At 40.5% G+C, this 22499-nt stretch overlaps 2 protein-coding genes across 4 annotated transcripts; both read left to right on the top strand.

Annotated features, from left to right (window-relative positions):
* Window positions 1-12776, top strand: LOC135624624 (protein ROS1A-like). 3 transcript variants are annotated; one of them, XM_065128443.1, is made up of 20 exons: window positions 1-157; window positions 261-377; window positions 761-1549; window positions 1632-4049; window positions 5703-5793; window positions 5920-7435; window positions 7510-7589; window positions 8128-8212; window positions 8293-8384; window positions 8466-8534; window positions 8746-8782; window positions 8877-8959; window positions 9438-9878; window positions 10035-10071; window positions 10146-10203; window positions 10283-10422; window positions 10593-10658; window positions 10805-10919; window positions 11015-11053; window positions 12320-12776. In XM_065128443.1, exons 3-20 carry the CDS (start codon window positions 958-960, stop codon window positions 12463-12465), a joined length of 6105 nt encoding a protein of 2034 aa, XP_064984515.1. In that variant the 5' UTR covers window positions 1-157; window positions 261-377; window positions 761-957; the 3' UTR covers window positions 12466-12776. The 3 variants fall into 3 exon arrangements, with proteins under 3 accessions (XP_064984515.1, XP_064984516.1, XP_064984517.1); XM_065128444.1 differs by lacking the exon at window positions 261-377 and having other exon boundaries at window positions 9-157; XM_065128445.1 differs by lacking the exons at window positions 1-157; window positions 261-377 and adding an exon at window positions 407-668.
* A 7925-nt stretch (window positions 12777-20701) lies between these two features.
* Window positions 20702-22376, top strand: LOC135624168 (arogenate dehydratase/prephenate dehydratase 6, chloroplastic-like). Its single transcript, XM_065127576.1, has one exon. It carries the CDS (start codon window positions 20829-20831, stop codon window positions 22113-22115), a length of 1287 nt encoding a protein of 428 aa, XP_064983648.1. The 5' UTR covers window positions 20702-20828; the 3' UTR covers window positions 22116-22376.
* Window positions 22377-22499: the final 123 nt, after the last annotated feature.

Below are 22499 nucleotides of genomic sequence, written 5' to 3'. Positions count from 1 at the left end.
ACGAGTCTTCCCTCTCTTTCCCCCCCCTCCCCCCCTTCCCTCCTTCCCCCTCTGGTCTCTCATCTCTCCTCGATCCTTCCTGCTCTACACTCGTAATCTTTTCCTCCGCCTTCGCAACCTGCATTGAATGGCTTCCGCTATGTAGAGTGAAGAAGAAGTGCGTTTTCTTTCGTCTTGCTTTAATTGTTCTCTCTCTCTCGGAAGAATTTCCTGCAAAAATCCACAAGTAATTGCTTTTATTTTTTCCCTATTTCTCGCAGGGGCGAAGAACCTCGAGATTTGATGCAGTTAATTCTTTTCTCCTTCTTTTCGTATCTTCATTCCCCTGCGAGATTCGAGAGCGAAGGGGGTGAAGAACCTCGAGATTTTTCGACCGGGTGAGATTCTGAGGCGTTCGCCATTCCTTCCGTGGTGGTCTGTGTGGGGAAGAAACTGCCGGATCGAGTTGCTGTTTTCCTCTCATTTTTCTCCGATTATTTTTTTCGCTTTTGGTTTCTTTTGACCTTCCTTCCTGATTCATCTTCACGATTTCTCCTCCTTGCTTCATCTGCCGGTTGTCCGAATTTGCTTGACATAAATCTGTTTTACTGTTTTCCAAGTTGATACAGATTTCCCCATTTTGCCTTAAATCTGTGTGCGTGAGAGAGACAGAGGGAGCGGGACTCCTGGTGGGGAGATCTTGTGGCTTTTAAGTGCAGAGATAGTGTCAAGATTCAGGTTTGATCGTCTATTTACTCTTTCCATCTTCCTCTGTTTCCAGGACAAGAAGCATTGAGGAAACCCCAACGCTCCCTTCCTTCCGTGCCCTTTTCCTTCTTGCCTATCTTCATTCGGAGGCATCACTTGGAGAGGGGAAGGCAGGGATGAAGTGAGATCTGCTGCGGCGTGGCTCGAGACGATGGGATCTGAAGCTCTCGGCGAAGACTGAGGTGTCAGAACCGAGCTTGTCGCCTGGCGATGGACTTCAATCGAGAAGTTCCTCTTTGGCAAGAGCAGGATTTCGAGATCCAGAGTCCTTGGGCGCCAATTACGCCGGCAAAGCCCGTCCCGGCGAGGACACTCGTCCCCGGCCATGGCCAGATAAGCCACGCACCGCCAGCGCCGAGCTGGCTCGACGTCTTGAACGGAAGCGACGGTGGCGGCTTCTCGCAGGACGCCCTTTTCTCGGGATCGAATGCCTCCAGTGCGGCGGGCTATGTCGGCCGGTTGCAGGATCTCAACACCATCGACGAGGCGGCGGCATTGGCTTATTCCGGCCAAATCCATGACCCCCAAGTCAGCAATTACAATTTGGGGCTGGGGCCGGGCATGTCCGTTTTCGGCAATCCCTCCGACGGATGGACGCAGACGCCTCACATGAACCTGATGGCCTTTGCCGACGCGGCCGCCGCCGCCAGCAAGGTCCCATTTTTCACGCCGCTCATGCTTTCGCAGATCCAAGGCGGCCACAGAATGCCTGAATCTGCGAACCAGTTGTTGCTGAATGGAAAGGTGTTGCTGAACTCAAGCCTTTCTTGTTGTAATCTTAGCCCCATTATGGGAGCACAGAGTGAGTCTCTCTTCCCCCTGACCAACTGCTCTCCTCTTCTACGAATTAAGTAGATTGATTCTCTCAGCTTGAATTATTGCAGATGAATTAACCATGAGTGCTCTTCCAAATCTTAATTCCTCCTGGGAGGAAACAGTAAGCTATGCTACGAGAGATTTGATGCAATATCCACGCACCCCAGTGAGTCTGGAGAAAAATAAGCTCGTGCAAGATGGCTTGCCTCTTCAAGTCATCGACCTGGTGGACGATAGTCCCGGCGGAGAGGAGGCAGGGAGGCCGCAAGCCCCGGTCGCGAACCAAGTCGAACTTTGCTTTTCGGAGGATCCTGTAGCACCATCATCTTCTTTAACCACGGGAATGTCATTTGAAGTGGTCCTCTCCCACCAACAGCAACCCGAAACGAGGGCAGTTGTCACATCTGAAGAAGGCATCGATCGGCCGCTGAATGCAGAGGCACAAGGCAACCTAGAAAACAACTGCATCGACCTGAACAAGACGCCACGGCAGAAGCCTAAAAGGAAGAAGCACAGGCCCAAGGTCATCCGAGAAGGCAAACCGAAAAGAACTCCGAAGCCAGCCACTCCCAAGCCCGTAAACCCTTCCGGTAAGAGGAAGTATGTGCGAAGGAACAAAATTCAGGTGCCCTCTGAGAACCCCTCCGGTGAGCCAGAGGAAGAAGCTGCTGCTCCAGGCAGCATCGACGGGACCAAATCAGTTCGAAGGTCTGTGAAGAATAAAGAAGACAACCCCTCCGGCAAGAGGAAGTATGTGCGGAAGAAAAAAATTGAGAACTCTTCAGACAATCCCCTTAGCATACCAGGGGCAACTGCAGATCCAGAGAGTAGTCATGGAACTAAATCAGTTAGACGATGTCTGAACTTTGATGCAGAGGCTCCAAAAGCCAGAGGTGGATTTCCAGAATCAGTGCTGAATTTTGCAAACAATGCAGGATCTCAAGCTCAAGAGTCATGCACTGTGGGGGGCAACACCATCAGCATAGATGTGGCTCCGAGCTTACATTATGCTCGAGCAGTGGCACCGGCAGACAACCTCGCACCAGGGGATCCAGTTGTCCTCCACAGTGCAATAGATAAAGTTGCATATGAGTACATAAGATTCGTGGAAAATCCAATCCCACGTCCTCAACATAATAGAAGAGAAACAGTGAGAGCTGAACAGATTCTAGGTGAATGTAGAACAATGCCAGAAAATCCAACAACACCTCCTCGGCCTTACAAAAGGGAGAACTTGAAGAAACTAGCTAGGAAGAACTTCCTTAGGATCACTTCCAATCCAGATAGATCTCAAGAAGCTCGTATAAATCAGTTCGCCTCGCATGAAACACCAAATTTGCTGCTCAGGACACAAAACAACCATATTCTTTATCATGATGCTCCAAATTCGACAAATACACAGTTCATGCATGCCTGTGACAGGGTCCATGGACTAGGTGAATTACATGGTGCAACTTGCAATGATCCATGTGCATCTCAGAGTTACAAGAAGCAAAGAATCGAGCATGAAAATGGACTCACATCTGCTACTGCTTTCACATGCAAGCCTTTGAATGATTTTATAACACACCAGAGGGAGGCAAATACTGCTGAAGTTATTACTTCAGCTGATCCACAAAACTTAATGGGCCCCAAAAGACAGCTAATAGCAGAAGATGTGCCAGCGATTTATGAAACCATAAACAGTGCAGCAAAGAGATCAGAGCCACCCTTTGAACTGCATTCTGCTAATTCGTCGAGTTCTTCAGTGAACTTTGGCCATATAAGAAAACATGGGAACCAAACTGGACAGTATGCCATGGACCATAACAAGCTCTCATCTCCTCCACAGCCATTTTCAGGTACTGATGGTCGACAAAGTCAGAATCATGAATTCCTAACCTGCATGCAAAACCAAGTGGTAAGCAACAAATCAAGAACGAGAACAAAGCAACAAAGAAAGGAAGAAGTGCAGCTTGTCAATCATCTGATAAATGCCAACCAAGTAGAATTTCAAAGACAAGTGGCTGCTTCATGTAGATTCAAGAATTGTCCTGGTCAAAAGATTCCGGAGGCAACTTCACTAATTTCACAAGATTTCAGAACGGAAGTTTCACATACCTCTAGTGGTAGTTGCTTAAATCCTGGAGCAATAGTATTATATGGAGATCCCTTAGATGATATCATTTGGAAGTTAAGACATCTGACAATAAATGGGCTCCATAAGGCTGATACAGCTAAAACACAGAATGCTATCGTCCCTTATGAAGGAGCTGGTGTGATTATTCCATATGGGGGCCTATTTGATCTTGCTAAAAGACGTCGCCCTCGACCCAAGGTTGATCTAGATTCTGAGACAAACAGGGTCTGGAATCTTCTGATGGGCAAAGAAGGTGGTGAAGTGGGTGATGGAACAGAACGTGAAAAAGAGAAATGGTGGGCAGAAGAAAGGCGAGTTTTCTGTGGACGGGTAGATTCATTCATTGCACGAATGCATCTTGTCCAAGGTATCACTCTATTATATGAACACTTAACTTCTGTATATTATCAAAGTTTCTATCTAAATTTCTGCATATCGAGGGATCAATATGCTTAAGTGGTCCCAGTTCATTAGTTCTCTTCTCTAATGCCAATAGAACCATGGTAGTGCTGTGATGTTCAACTTGGAGTGAATCTTGAACAAAAATGCACTGCTGAAAACATCTAAATAGTGATGGAACATAGTACAAGATCCCTGAAGAAAGACATAATTTATAATAATCTGAAACAACATCAGATTGTGCACCACAATAAAAGTCATACTATTGGTTTTACTAAAATTCTCTATGTTTTAGGAGTATTTATCTTTCCTTCCTGAGTGTGGTAAACATTGTTTACACTTCAATATGGCTTTTTACCTTAAAAGACTTCATGACAAACTTTCCATTAGATTCTAACAAATTCTGGTGGTGTTTTTATAGGTCAGTGTTTATTTTTGCCTTTGCTTCATTAACAAAGGCTTCTGATAAGATTACTATGATGTGCTTACTCTTGGTTGTTTCCTATATAAGTCCTTTTGTGCTAAAGGTTTTCCTTACAGGATTTTAAGAGTAATGTATGACGAACTGTTGCTTCTTTTCTCAGTCATCATATGTCCAGCTAAATTTTATGCCGCAAGAATTATATATATATACACATATATACACACACACACACACACACACACACACACACACACACACACACACACACACACACACACACACACACACACACACACACACACACACACACACACACATATATATATATATATATATATATATATATATATGTATATATATATATATATGTATGTATATGTATGTATATATATATATGTATGTATATGTATGTATATATATATATGTATGTATATGTATGTATATATATATATGTATGTATATGTATGTATATATATATATATGTATGTATATGTATGTATATATATATATATGTATGTATATGTATGTATATATATATATATGTATGTATATGTATGTATATATATATATATGTATGTATATGTATGTATATATATATATATGTATGTATATGTATGTATATATATATATATGTATGTATATGTATGTATATATATATATATGTATGTATATGTATGTATATATATATATATGTATGTATATGTATGTATATATATATATATGTATGTATATGTATGTATATATATATATATGTATGTATATGTATGTATATATATATATGTATGTATATGTATGTATATATATATATATATGTATGTATATGTATGTATATATATATATATGTATGTATATGTATGTATATATATATATATGTATGTATATGTATGTATATATATGTATGTATATGTATATGTATATATATATATGTATGTATATGTATATATATATATGTATATGTATATATATATATATATACATATACATATTTATATATATACATATACATATATATATATTCTGACATATTTGTACTGACTATAAACCACTTTTTATAGCTCTACGTGATAATATAAAATAGACATGACAGTGCAATAACATTAAATCTTCATCTGTGATACTTTACCAGCTACTGACCATGATTTGTTCCTCTACTTCATTTCCTATAAATTTTACTTCTTGTGGTGTTTCTTAATGCAGGGGATCGGCGTTTCTCTAAGTGGAAAGGTTCAGTTGTGGACTCAGTTGTTGGTGTCTTTCTTACCCAGAATGTTTCAGACCATCTATCAAGGTAAAGTAAAATATCAAGATTGGATGGTAAATGAAATATGCAGATACAAATTAGACATTTTAGTAATAACTATTTACTCCTGCTTTCACCTTCATACTCCATTGATAATCTTTTTGATCTTCACAGCTCTGCCTTCATGGCACTTGCTGCAAGATTCCCTCTGTCAGGATGCCATGGTTCAGAAACCAATGCACAAGAAACGGATTCATGTATCAAGCATGAAGGTAGCTGCATTGTAACCCTTGATGGCAACACCAGCGAATGGCAAGGACAGATATCAGATAAAGAGTTGCATGATCCAAGTTCTCTAGTGATTGTAGGAGACAATGAAACTGCAAACAGTAATGAATCATTTGGAAGTAATATTAGTGGAAAAGTAGTTGACTATTCAAAAGTCTATCTGGACTCAAAGGAAATGGTAACAGACGTCAGTCATGAATCACCTGATACTGAGTCAGGCACGCCAGTCACCCTGACAGGAAGTGCAAGTGTAGCAGAGGCTGAAGACAGATGGTCAGTGGAGGATGCTGGTTCGTCACAAAACTCTGTTGTTTCTTCACAAAATTTTTCAGAAAACCCAGTTCAGACAGCTGATCCGATTGGAATAAACTCCTTGTCAAGTATTAGAGTAGAAAATGTGACAATTCAAAGTGTATGTGACAATATGGCCAATTCGACTTCATTTACAGAGCTTCTAAACTCTGTGTTGGATGTCTCAGGTAATCTCAGAGATGTAAAGTCATCCATGTCAACATCTATTACCAATCTTCAAGATGCAAATCTTGTTGAGGCAAGTATATCTGCTTCTCTTCCATTGCCTCATCATTTCCACGAATCTTCAAGTTCAGGATTGGTGGTAATGGAGTGTGTCAATGCACTCAGTGATGAAAGCATATTTAATCAAGATTCAAGTTCTGGGACAAAAACCACAAGCAACTTTGGAAAAATGGAGTCATCAAGTGAGCATTCAGTAGGCAATATCTCTGAACTTCTAAGACAGCAGAATTTGGCAGCAATCCCTAGATCTCTACCTGCAGTTGATATATATGCACCAACATACAAACACTTTATACAACCTTCAGCTAGTCCAGAAGCAGAATCATTCCTTATAAAGCAGTTCTGCTGTCCTGGTAACCTTCAGACAGACATAAATGAAGCCCCCATGTGTGAATCCATTTCCCAGAAATACTCGCTTTTACCAGATGATAATATAGTAAAATTCCAGAAGGACGAGAAAAGGCAATTCGAAGTTGAAAGCACCAAACAGGCAGTTCAGTTTCAACTTCAGAATTCTGACAACCAGCAAAATTTTCCAAATTTGCATAATAATGGGAATCCACTGGAAGCTTCTGAGAAAGTACAATTAGACTTGAAGGATGATGCATATGTTTCTAAAAAGATTTCAGCTCAAACACCAAAAAGAAAGTCAAAAGAGAAGTTAAAGGATGAAAATGAAAGAAAGAAGAACTATGACTGGGACAGTTTGCGAAAAGAGGTGAATCGAGATGGCACCAAAAAGGAGAGAATCCATGACACCATGGATTCAGTTAACTGGGAAGCAGTAAGGTGTGCTGAAGTAAATGAAATATCAGAGACCATTAGAGAGAGGGGAATGAACAATATGCTGGCAGAGCGGATCAAGGTATGTTAAACAAAAAAATTACCAGAACTTTTGTTGTCATCATGTTGATTTATACTGATTTTTGTCATCTGCAGGAATTTCTCAATAGACTGGTTAGAGATCATGGAAGCATTGATCTGGAATGGTTAAGGGAAGTTGAACCAGATAAAGCAAAGTAAGATCAATATGCTAGTATTATGGCTGCTTGATATTAACTTAATGCCACATATAACCATATGAAACTTGAGATGCTAAATGTGCTGTTAGTTTCAAAGAGTCAAAATAGATTTATGTGCAATTTTCTGTTTTTTTTAAGAAATGTTTTTTAATCCTTCTAAGTGAATGGAGATTTTGATTTGACTAAAAACCTAGTGGATGATAAAAAAAATGATCCATGAAAGGAAATGATGTTATACAGCCTGTCTGTATTGCTCTGTCTCTGACTATGCCAATTATTAGTTCTATCTTAAATAAGGGCCTAAAATCTTGAAAAGAAGCAAAAATGACACAATGTGACTGGATGAAATAAACAGCTAGTTTGAGCAAGCAATTTGTCAAAGAACTATGGGCCTTGAGAGTTAAAAATATAGTAGTGTCCACAGAATCACTTTGCTGGAATAAGAGTCATTTGATGTGGGTATTGTTAGGCTTTGTATGAAAGAGAATGTCTTTCACATGAAAGCCAAACCAACTATAACATGTGTGGATTTCAGGAACTACCTCCTCAGCGTACGAGGATTGGGACTCAAGAGTGTGGAATGTGTGCGACTTTTGACACTTCAGCATCTAGCTTTTCCAGTAAGTGCTCTATCTTCATGAACTACTAAGCAGGGTTTAAATGCAAAAAAGCTATCTTACCAGGTATTCCATCTTTGCAGGTTGATACCAATGTTGGTCGTATATGTGTAAGATTGGGATGGGTACCACTACAACCGTTGCCCGAGTCCCTTCAGTTGCATCTACTAGAGCTGTATGTTAATGTCGATCAATTTTCAATAATAATCATTAAATTTTCAAAAGAAGTCTTACCCCTTCTTTTTTGCTTGCAAAGCTACCCTATGTTAGAGACCATTCAGAAGTACCTTTGGCCGCGGCTCTGTAAGCTTGATCAACGGACTTTGTAAGTTTCAAACCCTGCTCCAAATGAGCTATTTTGACAGGTTACTAGTGAAGAAGACAATCTTCCAGAACTTTGATTCTAATTACCAAGATTTTTAAATGGGGAATCAGCTAACAGGATAGACTTGAGTATTTTGCAAACTTACTATTAAAGCACTTTAACTATGCACTTCATGATTCACTCAATAAAATCTATGTTCTTGAATTTGCAGGTATGAATTACATTATCAAATGATAACTTTTGGGAAGGTAATGCTGGTCGATTAGTCAGGACAAAATCCATATTCACATTCAGATTTAGTCTTATTTAGATACAGATACTGATAGTATGAGTTTTGTGCAGGTTTTCTGTACTAAGAGCAAGCCTAACTGCAATGCATGCCCAATGAGAGGAGAATGCAAACATTTTGCAAGCGCATATGCCAGGTTTGTTATCGGAAAAACATATATTGCCTTCAGATTGGGTGAGGTATATTTGGCCCTATGAAATATTTTTATGGGGTCTAAACCATATGGAAATTTGATGTGTGTGTAAGTAAATAGGTGATTAACACACAGCAAAGAAGCATGTCTTTTGCATTATCCCTAAAAAGTGCTTCATTAGTATACTATCATAGACATCTGGAAAAAGATTGGAGAGATTCTCAACCTTCTTCCACAAGCAAAAATATCCAAAGATGAATTTGATTGAACATTGGACCTAAGCTTTGTGCAGTTAAGAATAAAGATGTCTTTGATTAAAGACACAATACATCAGAATCTAGGCATGCATTGGCTTGAAAACTCCTACTTAGGACAATTTAAATCTGTAGCTTATATAGACAATATTTCATCTAGATGCATTACATTTCTAGTTATTAAGATGGAGAAGGAAATTTACTAAATGCACTAATCCATGTTCCAGTGCAAGACTAGCACTCCCAGGACCAGATGAGAAAAGTTTAGTGAGTTCCACAGTACCCATTGCCTATGAAAAGGATCATGTACCAGCTCTCAATCCAACAAATATACCTCAGCTGGAGGGAATTAGCACCTTACAGGAAAGAGTTGTTTCTGAGAACTGTGAGCCTATCATTGAAGAACCAGCAACACCAGAACCTGAAAGCATTCAAACAGAAGAAAGAGCAATCGAGGATGCTTTTTATGAAGATCCTGAGGAAATTCCTACTATTAAATTAAATATTGAGGAGTTCACACAAAACTTACATAACTATATGCAAGCAAACAACATGGAGCTTCAAGATATTGACATGTCCAAGGCTTTAGTCGCTATTAATCCAGAGGCTGCTTCAATTCCCATGCCCAAGCTTAAAAATGTCAGCCGCCTACGAACAGAGCATCATGTGTAAGTACATAATCCAGAAGCTTACTGGTATTGTAGCTAGATACCAACTTGTTAGAGATGAATTGTGATTTGTAGGCATAGTCAAATTGGTTTCATCTGATGGTAGATGTCTATCTTGAGTTAAATAGTGAAACTTATCCTTTTTCCTTGTTACAGATATGAACTTCCAGATTCACACCCCCTCTTGGACGGAGTGAGTTCCTTTGTCAGACCAGTTTATATGAAACTTCATCCATTACTAATATCATGTCCTAATATGTGTCACAGCTGGATCCAAGAGAACCAGATGATCCTTCTTCATATCTTCTGGCCATATGGACCCCAGGCAAGAATCTTTTACTGATTGTTGGCTACAGTTAGGAGAATGCACCTGATCTCGTGACAATGTGAAAAATGTGAATCAGGTGAGACTGCACAATCAACAGAACCACCAAAAGCATCTTGCTACGCACTAGAAACAGGTGTGTTTTGCAACATGACCACATGCTTTACCTGCAATAGTAGACGAGAAGCACAGGCACAAATTGTTAGAGGGACAATTTTGGTAATGTTTGCACTCTCTTATGTTTCTTTTCAGTATCAGTTACTGTTATAGATCTCATTGACAGACACAGAAAAAAAGAAAAGAAGAAAATGATCATGAATGTAATTATTGCAATTTCTAATAGACACTGGTATTAGCTCATTGTCCCTATGAAATATTGTCACAAACAGATTCCATGTCGGACAGCAATGAAAGGAAGTTTTCCACTCAATGGGACCTATTTCCAAGTTAACGAGGTGAGTTGAAACATGTTTCTGATGATAAAATTAGTCACATTCCTCCTAGAGTAGTAAGATTGGCTTATGATGACAAATCAATAAATATATTTTCATGGTTGCTACCATTTTTACCAAAATTGCTCAGAGCCAATGCATCAATGCAGGTATTTGCAGATCATGATTCAAGCCGTAACCCAATTGACGTACCCAGGGAGTGGATATGGAACCTGCCTAGGAGGACAGTTTATTTTGGAACTTCAGTACCGACAATATTTAAGGGTATAAATAGTAAATACAGTGATCATTACAGGTTCATGGTCAAGCAACTAGAACGAAGATGCTAACATTTTCTCATAATTGTCTACGCTTGTCAGGTCTAACAACTGAAGAGATACAACTTTGTTTCTGGAGAGGTATGACATGATAATTGCTAATTTTTGTTTCTGGTCCTTTTCTAAGAAATTAAAGAAATGAAATCATATAACAGAAGTAACGAGAATAGGTAATGAAAATGCCCTTAGTGACATCAGATTTTCAATGCATAAGAAGCGCTCGTATTTTAGTACATAATGTCTGCACAAGAACAATAAATTTTCCTTTTCATAAAAGAGGAATCTTTTTTCTCTGTGAAATATATGTATAATAAGTGGATAGGTTTAATCTTGGGAACCTTCAAGTGGCATGAAGAGTGACTGGTTATTGACATCAAAGTTACCAGTTGAAAGATTGATACACCATTAGGGTGACCATTTGTATATTTGTGCATCAATTTGGAAAGCTCAGGTGTAGATTTGTTGCATGCTCATGCATTTGTACTGATATTCCCAATTTATAGGGAATCCATGTAGAACTTCAGAAAACTTATCCTACTATTTTAAGATGGTATAATGAAGCTTATTGAGAATTGTTGAAAACAAGAATCCTAGGTTGCAATCTGCACTTGCATTCCTTGATTCTTTATTTATGAGATTTAACCTGCTGTGGTCATGTCACACGTAAATGGAGTTGTGTAAGATTAACAGAATTGTCTTATTTGTCTAATAATGTAAACCATAAGTTAATCAGTTGCTTTTATGTAGAGAATTCATAATACATAAAAGGAGTAGCATTTACACAAGTAAAAATATGTTCCAAGGAGAGTTCATAAAACATTATACTTGGGCACTGGAACCAATATTAGAATGTTTTCAATGCCTGCATAAGTAAGAAACTTCATAGTCGTACAGAAATAAAATCAGCTCCTCTTGAAATAAATGGGGCAAACAACAACAAGTCAAAAGACAGAAAGAAATCAACTTCTCTTGCATTAAGAACTAAGGGCCGGTTAGACTGGTTGCACAATGAAGAATGAAGGACTTCCTGGCAACAATTACTTTAGAGGACATGGGCAACACAAGATAGGTTGAACTATCTGCCTAAAGAAAGACAGCATGAGTCTTCATTGGCAAGATGAGATACAAATTGTTGCATAGAAGAGTTTTTTTCTTTCAATGGCGATAAGCCACATCTAAGATTTATTTGATGATAAGATGTTTTCATGCAATGGCGATGACACATATCCTTACAGTGTCCTGACCTGCTAGCTAAATCCTTTCCCTCATTAGGCAGATATTATCTTGCCAAGAAGAGAATAACTAACAGTGATTATGTACTTATTTGTGAGTAATAATGTTTTGCAGGATTTGTTTGTGTGAGAGGATTTGATAAAAAAACACGGGCGCCAAGACCTCTTTATGCAAGATTGCATTTTCCAGCAAGTAAGGCACCCAGAAACAAGCAACAAGAGAAGACTAGTCCTGCAAGAAGAACAGCTAACAAGAACTAATTAGAATGGATCATCAGACCAGAAATTTCTGCATCTGTAGCACCACACTAACAGCAGGAGCTACCAGCCAGTAGGAGAAGCTGGCACTGACATGTAACATGATAATTTACCAACCTCATGCTCGAAAATGAGCAATTCTTCTGAAAATGCCTAAGAAGATGGAGATAACTGGTGGACAAGGTTATTTTGGCATCTGTCCCATCCAGAACACCGCATAAGAAAAGAGAGATTCTAGATATGTACCGATTGAATCTTCATCCACCATCTATTTGATTGATAAAAGGCACTGCACAATGCTGATCATACAACAATTTCTTAGCCAAGACAACAATGGTTAATTATTTCACCAACAAAAATCTCATTTCTTTTTTTTTTCTTCGTTCCTTTTTCAGAAGAGGATAGTTGTGGATGCAGTACAGGCAACCTTGTGGTAGTTAAAGGCAGATGCATTACAAAATAATAATTGACAGGATCTAAAATTATATATACACACACATATATACATATATTATACACATCCAGCAGCTACATGAAATCTTGATCAAATAAAATATTATGGTGTAGCCCTAATAATTAAGCATCTAGAATTCTCCCCTCACATGATTCTGCCAGACGCTATATATGAAAATGGATAATAGAATATCATACAATGGTAAAACTACATTGTTGTAGCTTTAGTTGTCTCAAACAAGTTTTAGAAGTTGCTTGTTGCAAAGTTGAAGTCATAGGTTTGTTCTTTTCCATCTAACCTCTCTCCTATTCTTCTTCTTTTTTTTTTTGTGATACTTGCACTCTTTGCCTTGGACTCACTCTAGTGAGAGGCAGACTAGCAGTCTCAAACCACAGTTGGTGAGACAATCAAAAGAAAGTGTCGAAACAAGCAATGCAGATTTAAGTGCATGTACTATCTGATTCAGTCCAAATGTGACTTTGCCTGTATTACCTGTGACTTTGTGTTGCCTGTTAAACTTTTGACCCTCACAAGTAGCATTTCCGGTGCAAAAAGACACTTAAAATCCGATCATGCTTAACATCAATCTTTTCAGAAAAACATCAATGTGTAACATTTGTTTCTTTCTGTAAAATGGAATGATCATACTGACTCCAGGAGAATGTACAGAATTGATTCGTCTTCATTGCTAAACCATGTTTGACTAAACATATTCTACGGATCTGCATCTTTTTTTTTCCTCACGTTTTTGTCCAAGAAAACATATGAAGTCCCTCAGTTTAGATTAGAGAGAAACCTTTTTGTTTAGGCCGTGTGCCGATCGGATGATCAAATCAGACACAACTAGGACTAAAGACTGACTAATCTGAGCCCGAGTTTGAGTTTTTTGCGGATGGATTATCTAACGAGTGCGAAGAACAAAGAAATCCATAGAATAAACAACAACAGAATCATACAGGTAAATAAAAGATGGAGCAGCGAAGACAAAGATGTTTGCTCTGCTGCGAGACTTACCTCGCTCCACAGAGAAGGTGCCTGCAGGTTCTTCTTCCTCTTCTCTATCTTCTTCACCCATGAGAGAATCTACTATTGCAAGAACAAAAACACCATTGAGTTCTGCTTCTTCTACGACTAATTTTTCGAAACATTGAAAAGAAAGGAAACAAACGAAAACCTCTTTTCGGCGAGCTCTACGCTTAGGGTCTTGTCACGGCTGGTTTCGTTCCACGGAGAGGAATCCCCTCGTCACATCTCTTGTTTCCTTACATGACCAAGCAAGAGGGCGCCTAAACCCAGGAAGACGAACCGGCTGTACCTTTCGATTCGTCTTCCGATGGCATGGCCTTTGACATCCCCTCTCATCGTCTTTCCAAAATCAGACGTACAGAGTGTCCCTCCATGGATTCATCCTTCATAACAAACAGTGGAGACTCCCCTGGATCGTCATTAGTTGTTATTTCCACAACCCTCGATCGAACTGCTCTCTCTCTCTCTCTCTTTTAATATATATATATATATATATCTAACAAATCTCCTCTTTTTTTTTTAATGAGGGTAATAATGACGACAAGACCGGGGCTGACGTCACCTGCCCCAGATGACGCATCACGCCTCATCTCGTTCTAGTCAAACGGATCGAAACGTCGATCGAGGCACATTAAACATCATGTCCGGGCTCGGTCTCGCATGCCACGCCAATGCCAGTGTCAGACGCTACCTGCTCCTGCAAGAGGACACATTAGGCACAGTAAGCTTCCCTATAAATACCCGCGCATGCTAAACGGAAAGGAGGACCGAACACACACACAAAAGACCTCTCCACATCATCTGACTTGATCGTCGGAGGGGTCGGGCCGAGCCACCGACCCGACCTGTGTGCAGGTGCGAAGACGAAGGCCTCCCACCGAACACCCGAGCGAGGAACCCCTTCCCCGAGAAAACGAGCCGACCGCCTTGGCCGTCCCGAGGAACATCCCAAGGAAGATCCTCGTCATCCGGACCCGAACCGTCCCGATGAACATCCCCAGGAAGATCCTCGTCATCCGAACCCGAATCGAGCCACGTCGGCCCCGAGGCCAAGACTCAAAGTTGTTCACCCCCAACGGTTAATATTTCTTAAGCATTTAACTTAGGAAGCAAGAAAGAATACTTATATTTTTCATTACCCATCGGCGGTTTATGTTTTTGAACTTTGATACCGGTAAAAATTAGATATTGATGTGCCTGCAATTTCATAATCAATTGGAGCAATAATTTTGAATCCTTAATCAGATTCTGGTTTGTTCTTTAGCCATCTATCCCTTTAAATTTGGATCCGAGTTCAATCTAATATCATCTGATTCTCTTTTGGCACAAAATTTTGGCTCAACCATGATCTGACTCTTAGAAGTCGACTCATCAATACACCTTGACATGCTGGTGATTCAGGTGGAGTTCCGATCGAACACATGTTCCGATCGAACACATGTTCCTTCGATAAGGAAACAATAGGAATGAGGAGGGGTTTTCGCCCTGTGGAACGAAACCAGGCATGACAAGACCCTAAGCATGTAGAACAAAAACAAAATAAAAAATTACTATTAGAAAGAATTATAGTAAAATGATTTAACAAAAAGGACGAAAAATCAAATATGAAGAAAACCTTTACAATATCTAAAAATATTATTTTTTTGATGTTTTTATAGGCTTAGAGGAGGTATTTATTTATACTAGTTTTAGACCTTTAAAATTAGTTAACTAGCAATGTGGGACTATTGAAAAAAATATAAAATATAAAAATTAATAATGTTAAATAAATAAAAGTGATAAGTGGATAACTTGCTTTTTAAAAATAATTTATTTTTGGCTTATTCTTAGTCCTCTCTATTTAATAAAAAACTCGCTCTCTAGAGTATATGTCTATATATAATAGATTCTCATTTAGAAATATTGGAGATCATTGTGATCACCTAATCATCTAGTAAATTAATCATATAAGCATTGTTATTAATTTTTTAAAGACCTTATAGGAACCATACTTCTTAGGTTTCAATTTATTATAAGTACTCATGAGATATATCTCTTTTTGCAAGTACATCATAATCTCTTTTTTTTTTCCTTGAATACTTTCTCTCTCAACATTTTATTCTCTTTGAGTTCATAGTGAGATAAATTTGGTTGACTTGCTCCTGGAGTCAAATTAATTTGATGCTAAATATCTCTCATGGGTGGAAGTCCATCCGGTAACTTTTCAAGGATAATCTCTTTTGAGATTCTTCTAATATCAATCTTAGTTTGTTTAAAATCTTTGTTTCAAGTGACTCTTGTCCCTCCGCTAGAGCAAACTCTTATTTCTTTATAACTAGTAATGAATTCTTATATAGAGTTGAAAATGGATTAGAAAAACTTCCCCTCCACTTTAGAAATATTAGATTTATCTATTTTTATTAGTCGGTAAAATGATAATCTTTTTCTCGTTCCACCAAAATACATAGACATATTTCTTCTAAGTTAACTATCTCGTATATAACTTCCTCAGCTTTTCCCAATTAAGAGAAAAACTTTTATATATCTCAATTATAGTGACAGTTGAGTCTTTTTTTAATCCACCCTAGCTTGTATGGTATTATATAAGCTTTTGTCTATAATTTGAAGTATCTCACTAGTTATTTGGATATTATGTTGCCACAGTTTTTATTGTCTATAATCAATACATATATTTTGTTATTAATGATGTATTAAGAGTGAGAATTTCTTGAGCTGAGATGGATCTTCTTGCCTTGGGATGAGTAATAATCTTTTTACAATGCATGCGACGTATTCCGCTTCTTCCTCTACTATTTCAGCATTGTCAGTATCATTAATTGTATCGGACATCTCCTATTTTTTCAAAATCATTTTTATAAATGCAGGGTTGACAGTTTTACAAGCACAATACTCGTTGGAACTATGACAAGACTCCCTACGTTTGAAACACTTTCTAACCTAGGGTCAAACATATAAATTGTTTGTAGTAGTCGAGCTATACTTAGCTTATCTTATCTTATTGCTCCTCCGATATTTGTGCTTTGATTTTCAAATTATATTGACTTAGTTATAGCTTATTTTTCTTTGTTAATAATAGGTCATGTTGTCAGGTAGAGAATTGCCAAATAGTAATTAAAGTTTGAGTCAATAACATTCAGTCTTTAATAACATATTACGAGCTTTATCTATTATTAATATCAAAGTTAAAGACATTCTATCTTTAATTATAAATTTCAGTCCATTAATGTACCTTGCTATCTGTTAGTCTTCTGACTTTGATAAGTTATATATGGCTAAAATACATAAGAATTCATTAGTATACTCGGTAACAAATCGAGTGCCTTAGTATTATTAGAACAACTATTGTTCATAGTTTGGGGTTGGAATCTTCTTTTGAGAAGTTGCTTCACCTTTCACCATATTTATATTGATATCTTTAATTGTCTACTTTTGTTATTCTAAACTTGTATACAATAAGCTTGACTTGTTTCTGATCAGGAATATCTATCACCTCGAAGAAGTTCTCTACTTCATAACTCTAGTTAAGAAAAGCTTCAATGCTAAGGTAGCCATTAAAACTGGGGAGATCTACTTTGAGACGGTAATCCTCCAATAGTCTATTTCATCTTGGTGGTGCTTGATGCCTTTCATATTTTTTACTGTCATCTTCCAAGTTATCATCGTATATTGTTGGTTGTTGTGGACGGATAGTATCACATTGGTTGAAGTGTCGAGGTTGAGCTATACCTATACCTCGTCTTTAGTTAGTTTTATGATAGTCCATTATTCCTTTTTCATCGGCTAACTAATCTTCATATGTTGGTTGCCTATGTTTAATTACATGCTCGTGTTAATGATTAGGCTGATCTTGAGTATCAACTCTGACACGATTAAACTTATTATCATTATTAGTACCAAAACTCAAATTAGTGAGCATGTAATGAATCTCGGAGAGTTCTCGTGCTGGTTTCGTATTACTTTCTCTCCATTGTTTCAAAAAATTAGTCATAAAAGAACAGAACTGGCGTGAATGTGGGACTTTTCTTGTTATCGCAGTAGATTCGCTCGTGGGTGCAAAAGATGAGAAGAAAAAGAAAACCTGCAGGCTCCTTCTCTCTGGAGCGAAGTCAGTCTCACAACAGAGCAAACAACTTTGTCCTCGCTGCTCCAACTTTTACTTACAGTATGATTCTCTTCTCTCGTATTTTTTCTATTTTATAGATTTCTTTGTTATTTGCACTTGTTAAACAAATCCATCCATATGAGATCGGGCTCAGATTTGTCAAAATCTTTGGTCCGATTTGTGCTTAATTTAGTTAACCAATCGGCAGATGGCCTAAACAAGATGACTGCTGAACATCACAAGAAGGGGTCTCTCTAATCTGTACTGAGACGCTTCCTTTATTTGTCGTTGACAAAAACAAAGAAGATGCTGATCCATGGTGCTATGAATGGTCCATACAAAAAATAAGGAATCGATGGATACAGCGAATCGATTCTATGCATTCTCCTCGAGTCTACTCACTAATATTTTTTTCTGAAAAGATTGATGTTCACCATAATCGGATTTTAAGCATCTTTTTTGCGTCGGAACTGCCACAGGCAATATGAATTTACAGGTAACACAAGTAAAAAAGACGTTTTTGCTGAATCGATACTACATGCACTTGATTCTGCATTGCTGGTTTTCGACACCTTTTGCTTGTCTGTGACTTCCAACTTTGCAACAAGTAATTTACCATCCTTTGCTGAAATAATTAACCATTGTTGTCTTGGCTGAGAAATTGTTGTATGATCAGCATCGTGCAGTGCCTTTTATCAATCAAATAGATGGTGGATGAAGATGCAATCGGTACATATCTAGAATCTCTCTTTTCTTATGCAGTGTTCTGGATGGGACGGATGCCAAAATAACACCTTGTCCACCAGTTATCTCCATCTTCTTAGGCATTTTCAGAAGAATTGCTCGTTTTCGAGCATGAATGAGGTTGGAAAATTATCATGTTACATTTCAGTGCCGGCTTCTCCAACTGGCCGGTAGCTGCTCCTGCTGTTAGTGTGGTGCTACAGATGCAGAAATTTCTGGTCTGATGATGGATCCATTCTAATTAGTTCTCGTTAGCTGTTCTTCTTGCTGGACTAGTCTTCTCTTGTTGCTTGTTTCTGGGTGTCTCACTCGCTGGAAAATGCAATCCTGCATAAAGAGGCCTTGGTCAAGGGAAAAACCTCTTCGATGCAACAGCTTGTATCATCATCACATCTTGCCAATGAAGACTCATGCTGCCTTTCCTCAGGCTGATAGCTCAACCTATCTTAGTTGTTGCTAGGAAGTCAAGTCCTTCATTCTTGTATGATGACCAGTCTAACGCGGCCTTAATTCTTAATGCAAGAAAAGTTGACTTCTTTCTGTCTTTTGACTGCTTGTTATTTGAGCTGATTTTGTTTCTGTACCACTGTGAAGTTTCTTGCTTATGCAGGCATTGAGAACATTCTAATATGGTTCCAGTTCCCAAGTCTAAGGTCATTTGAAATCTCCTTGGAACATATCTCTGCATGGGTAATTGCCACTGCTTTTATGTACTATTATTATGTATATCTCTACAAGAAAGCAAATGATAAACTCAAGGTTTACATTATTAGACAACTAAGGCAATTCTCTTAATCTTAGAACTCCATTTACATGTAATAAATCATGTAAATGGATTATATAAATCATATGATCCTTAGATCTATTATCGCTAATAGATTATTATTGTGCTAACTTCATGCCGTGGTCCAGGAGTTAGTACGGCTCGGTTTGATCCCGAGAACATAAGGTCACCAACGTGGATTTTTGAGGTGAGAGGGTCGATGTCGGGTTGAGTCAGAGTAGAGTAGGGACTTGGATTCTCATTTCAGCCCCGACTTGGATTCTTAGAGTAGTGACTTAGGATTCTCAAATCAGGCGGATCAAAGCTGGTGCAAATTGGTTTAAATTGAATACTGATAGGTCCTGTAATCCTAGTACGAACCAAGGTGGCACTAGTAGTCTGATGGAGTGTCTGTGTCTTATTATTAATGGCAGAGCAGTTCAGGAGGTCTTCACCTGAAGTTTATGAGATGGTGGCAACGAAGGAAAAAACACGTACCAGCGAATCAGATGCCTCATTGTGGAGTGTGATGAGGCAGGCACACACCCACACGCGTGCGCCAAGGAATCAGATGCCTCATTGCTGACTGTGATGACACTCGATCTTTTGATGCGGTGAGAGTCCAACATGTACACACACGTGTGTCCTCCTCCCTGTCTGCCAATTGGGTTGCCAACAATACCAGTATATCTAATTTTACTTTCACGTGGGAACATGTACGTGCGAATGGTCGGTGTGTGGTGGCATGCCTCGTGAGCTATTAGGAAAGAGAGACAACAACACGAGGAAACGGGGGAGAAATATTTGACGGGAATGGATCAGTCCGACTAGAAAGCGGTAACCCATTTGAGTGCAGCTTCTCAAGTCATTAGCAATAAAAATAGACCTTTTCAAGTCAGCGAAAGAGCAGCATTCTAACTGACCTCACTTTGACAGCATGGCTTCAAAGGTTCGTAAATAACCGCGTAAAGATGAAGCTACCAACAATTTTGATTTCGGTGGGTGGGGTGAGGAGAAGTTGCACTTGTAATTTACACCGAAGAAGGAAGGATTCGAGAAGGGTAGCGAGGGGTTGCGATAAGAAGAGGAATCGTGTATTTCGCAGTTGTGGGAGTCAAGGTTTGACCACAAGAACTTCCCACCAAACGTCCCTTCAGCGTTTTCCCTATAGAATCTCCTTCTCCCTCGGCTTCTGTATAAGTGGGGCTTCTGTCTCCTCGTCTGCCGCTGCAAAACCTCTCTTCCTCTGTTAACTGAGCAAGTAAGTAACAGATTCCATGGCGGCTGTCCTGGCTACTGCCACCACGGGCCATAAGTCGATACCTCTGACTGTCCCCAGCGCCAAACAGACACGCTGGAGCCCCATCAGACGGTGCGTCTACCGGCCGGAGGCCTCCCGTTTATTCCACGGGGCCGTCGGGTCCAACCGTGCCGACTGGCAGAGCGCCTGCGCCATCCTTTCGAGCAAGGCCGCCACCGTCTCCCAGCAGCCGCCACAGCACCACGATGCTGGCGGCGATGCAGGCCACCACCTGGGCCCCGTCGTGAACGACCACGACTCCTACTCTGCCGCCGCCGCCGGCCTCGACTTTGTGCCCATCCAGCTCCCGCAGCCGCTCACTATTGCCGACCTGTCCCCGGCCCCGAAACACGGGTTCCAGCTCCGGGTGGCGTACCAGGGCGTCCCCGGGGCCTACAGCGAGGCGGCCGCCGCCAAGGCCTACCCCAGCTGCGAGGCCATCCCCTGCGACCAGTTCGAGGTGGCCTTCCAGGCCGTCGAATTCTGGGTCGCCGATCGGGCCGTCCTCCCTGTGGAGAACTCCCTGGGCGGCAGCATCCATCGGAACTACGACCTTCTCCTCCGCCACCGCGTTCACATCGTCGGCGAGGTCCAGCTCCCCGTCCATCTCTGCCTCCTGGCCCTCCCGGGCGTCCGCAAGGAGGAGCTGACCCGGGTCATGAGCCACCCACAGGCCCTCTCCGAGTGCGAGCACACCTCGACGGCGTTGGGCCTCAACGTAGCACGCGATGCCTTCGACGACACGGCCGGGGCCGCCGAGTACGTGGTGGCGAACGGGCTGCAGGACACGGCAGCCATTGCGTCGGCGCGGGCGGCCGAGCTTTACGGGCTGGAGGTGCTGGCGGACGGGATCCAGGACGACCAAGGAAACATGACGCGGTTCGTGATGCTGGCGCGGGAGCCCGTCGTGCCCCGGGCGGACCGGCCGTTCAAGACGAGCATCGTGTTTGTGGCCCGCCACCGGGAGGGCACGTCCGTGCTCTCCAAGGTGCTATTGGCGTTCGCCATCCGCGACATCGGCCTGACCAAGATCGAGAGCCGGCCGCACCGGCAGCGCCCCATCCGGATGGAAGACGAGGCCGGCAACGGCAGCGGAGGCGGCGGTGTCGCAGGCACGGCCAAGCACTTCGAGTATGTCTTCTACGTGGACTTCCAGGCGTCTCTTGCGGAGCCGCGGGCGCAGAACGCCCTCGCCGAAGTAAAGGAGTTCAGTTCCTTCCTCCGCGTCCTCGGCAGCTACCCAATGGACATGACACCCACATGATACCCTGGAGCATCACCTCCTCATCCAACTCCTCCTCTTCTTCTTCTTCTTATTCTTCCTCCTCTCAAAGAACTCCGGCTGCTAAACTGAAATAAGATTTGACCAATCGATGGACCTTCCGGCCATCACTGTTCATCATATCAGCTTGTCGTCCTTGAGTCGACTGATCCAACACCTGAGGTTGGTGGGATCGGGATATCCCTGTCGGAACGGCAGTAACACACGGTGCACCAAAGATAATACAAATATTCGTTTTGATTATTTGCCTTGGATGTTGTTGTGTACATCTGTTCGACACTTCAATTGTTTAACAAGTGTTTGACAAAATGATTAGATAAACAATATTTTGATTTTGTCTCGTTCATTTTCAATTTTGATTCACTT

The sequence above is a fragment of the Musa acuminata genome, chromosome BXJ2-10, assembly GCF_036884655.1.
Source record: "Musa acuminata AAA Group cultivar baxijiao chromosome BXJ2-10, Cavendish_Baxijiao_AAA, whole genome shotgun sequence".
Lineage (NCBI taxonomy): Eukaryota > Viridiplantae > Streptophyta > Magnoliopsida > Zingiberales > Musaceae > Musa > Musa acuminata.
Note: the sequence above shows the minus strand (reverse complement) of the source record. Positions and strands in the feature narration are given on the sequence as shown.

Bases quoted from the DNA above. Each gene is read 5' to 3' on its own strand.
- LOC135624624 (XM_065128443.1), top strand. From the start codon at position 958: ATGGACTTCAATCGAGAAGTTCCTCTTTGGCAAGAGCAGGATTTCGAG. The intron at 4,050-5,702 runs GTATCACTCTAT...TTCTTAATGCAG, and splicing joins ACGAATGCATCTTGTCCAAG to GGGATCGGCGTTTCTCTAAG. The intron at 10,659-10,804 runs GTGAGTTGAAAC...GCATCAATGCAG, and splicing joins CCTATTTCCAAGTTAACGAG to GTATTTGCAGATCATGATTC.
- LOC135624168 (XM_065127576.1), top strand. From the start codon at position 20,829: ATGGCGGCTGTCCTGGCTACTGCCACCACGGGCCATAAGTCGATACCT.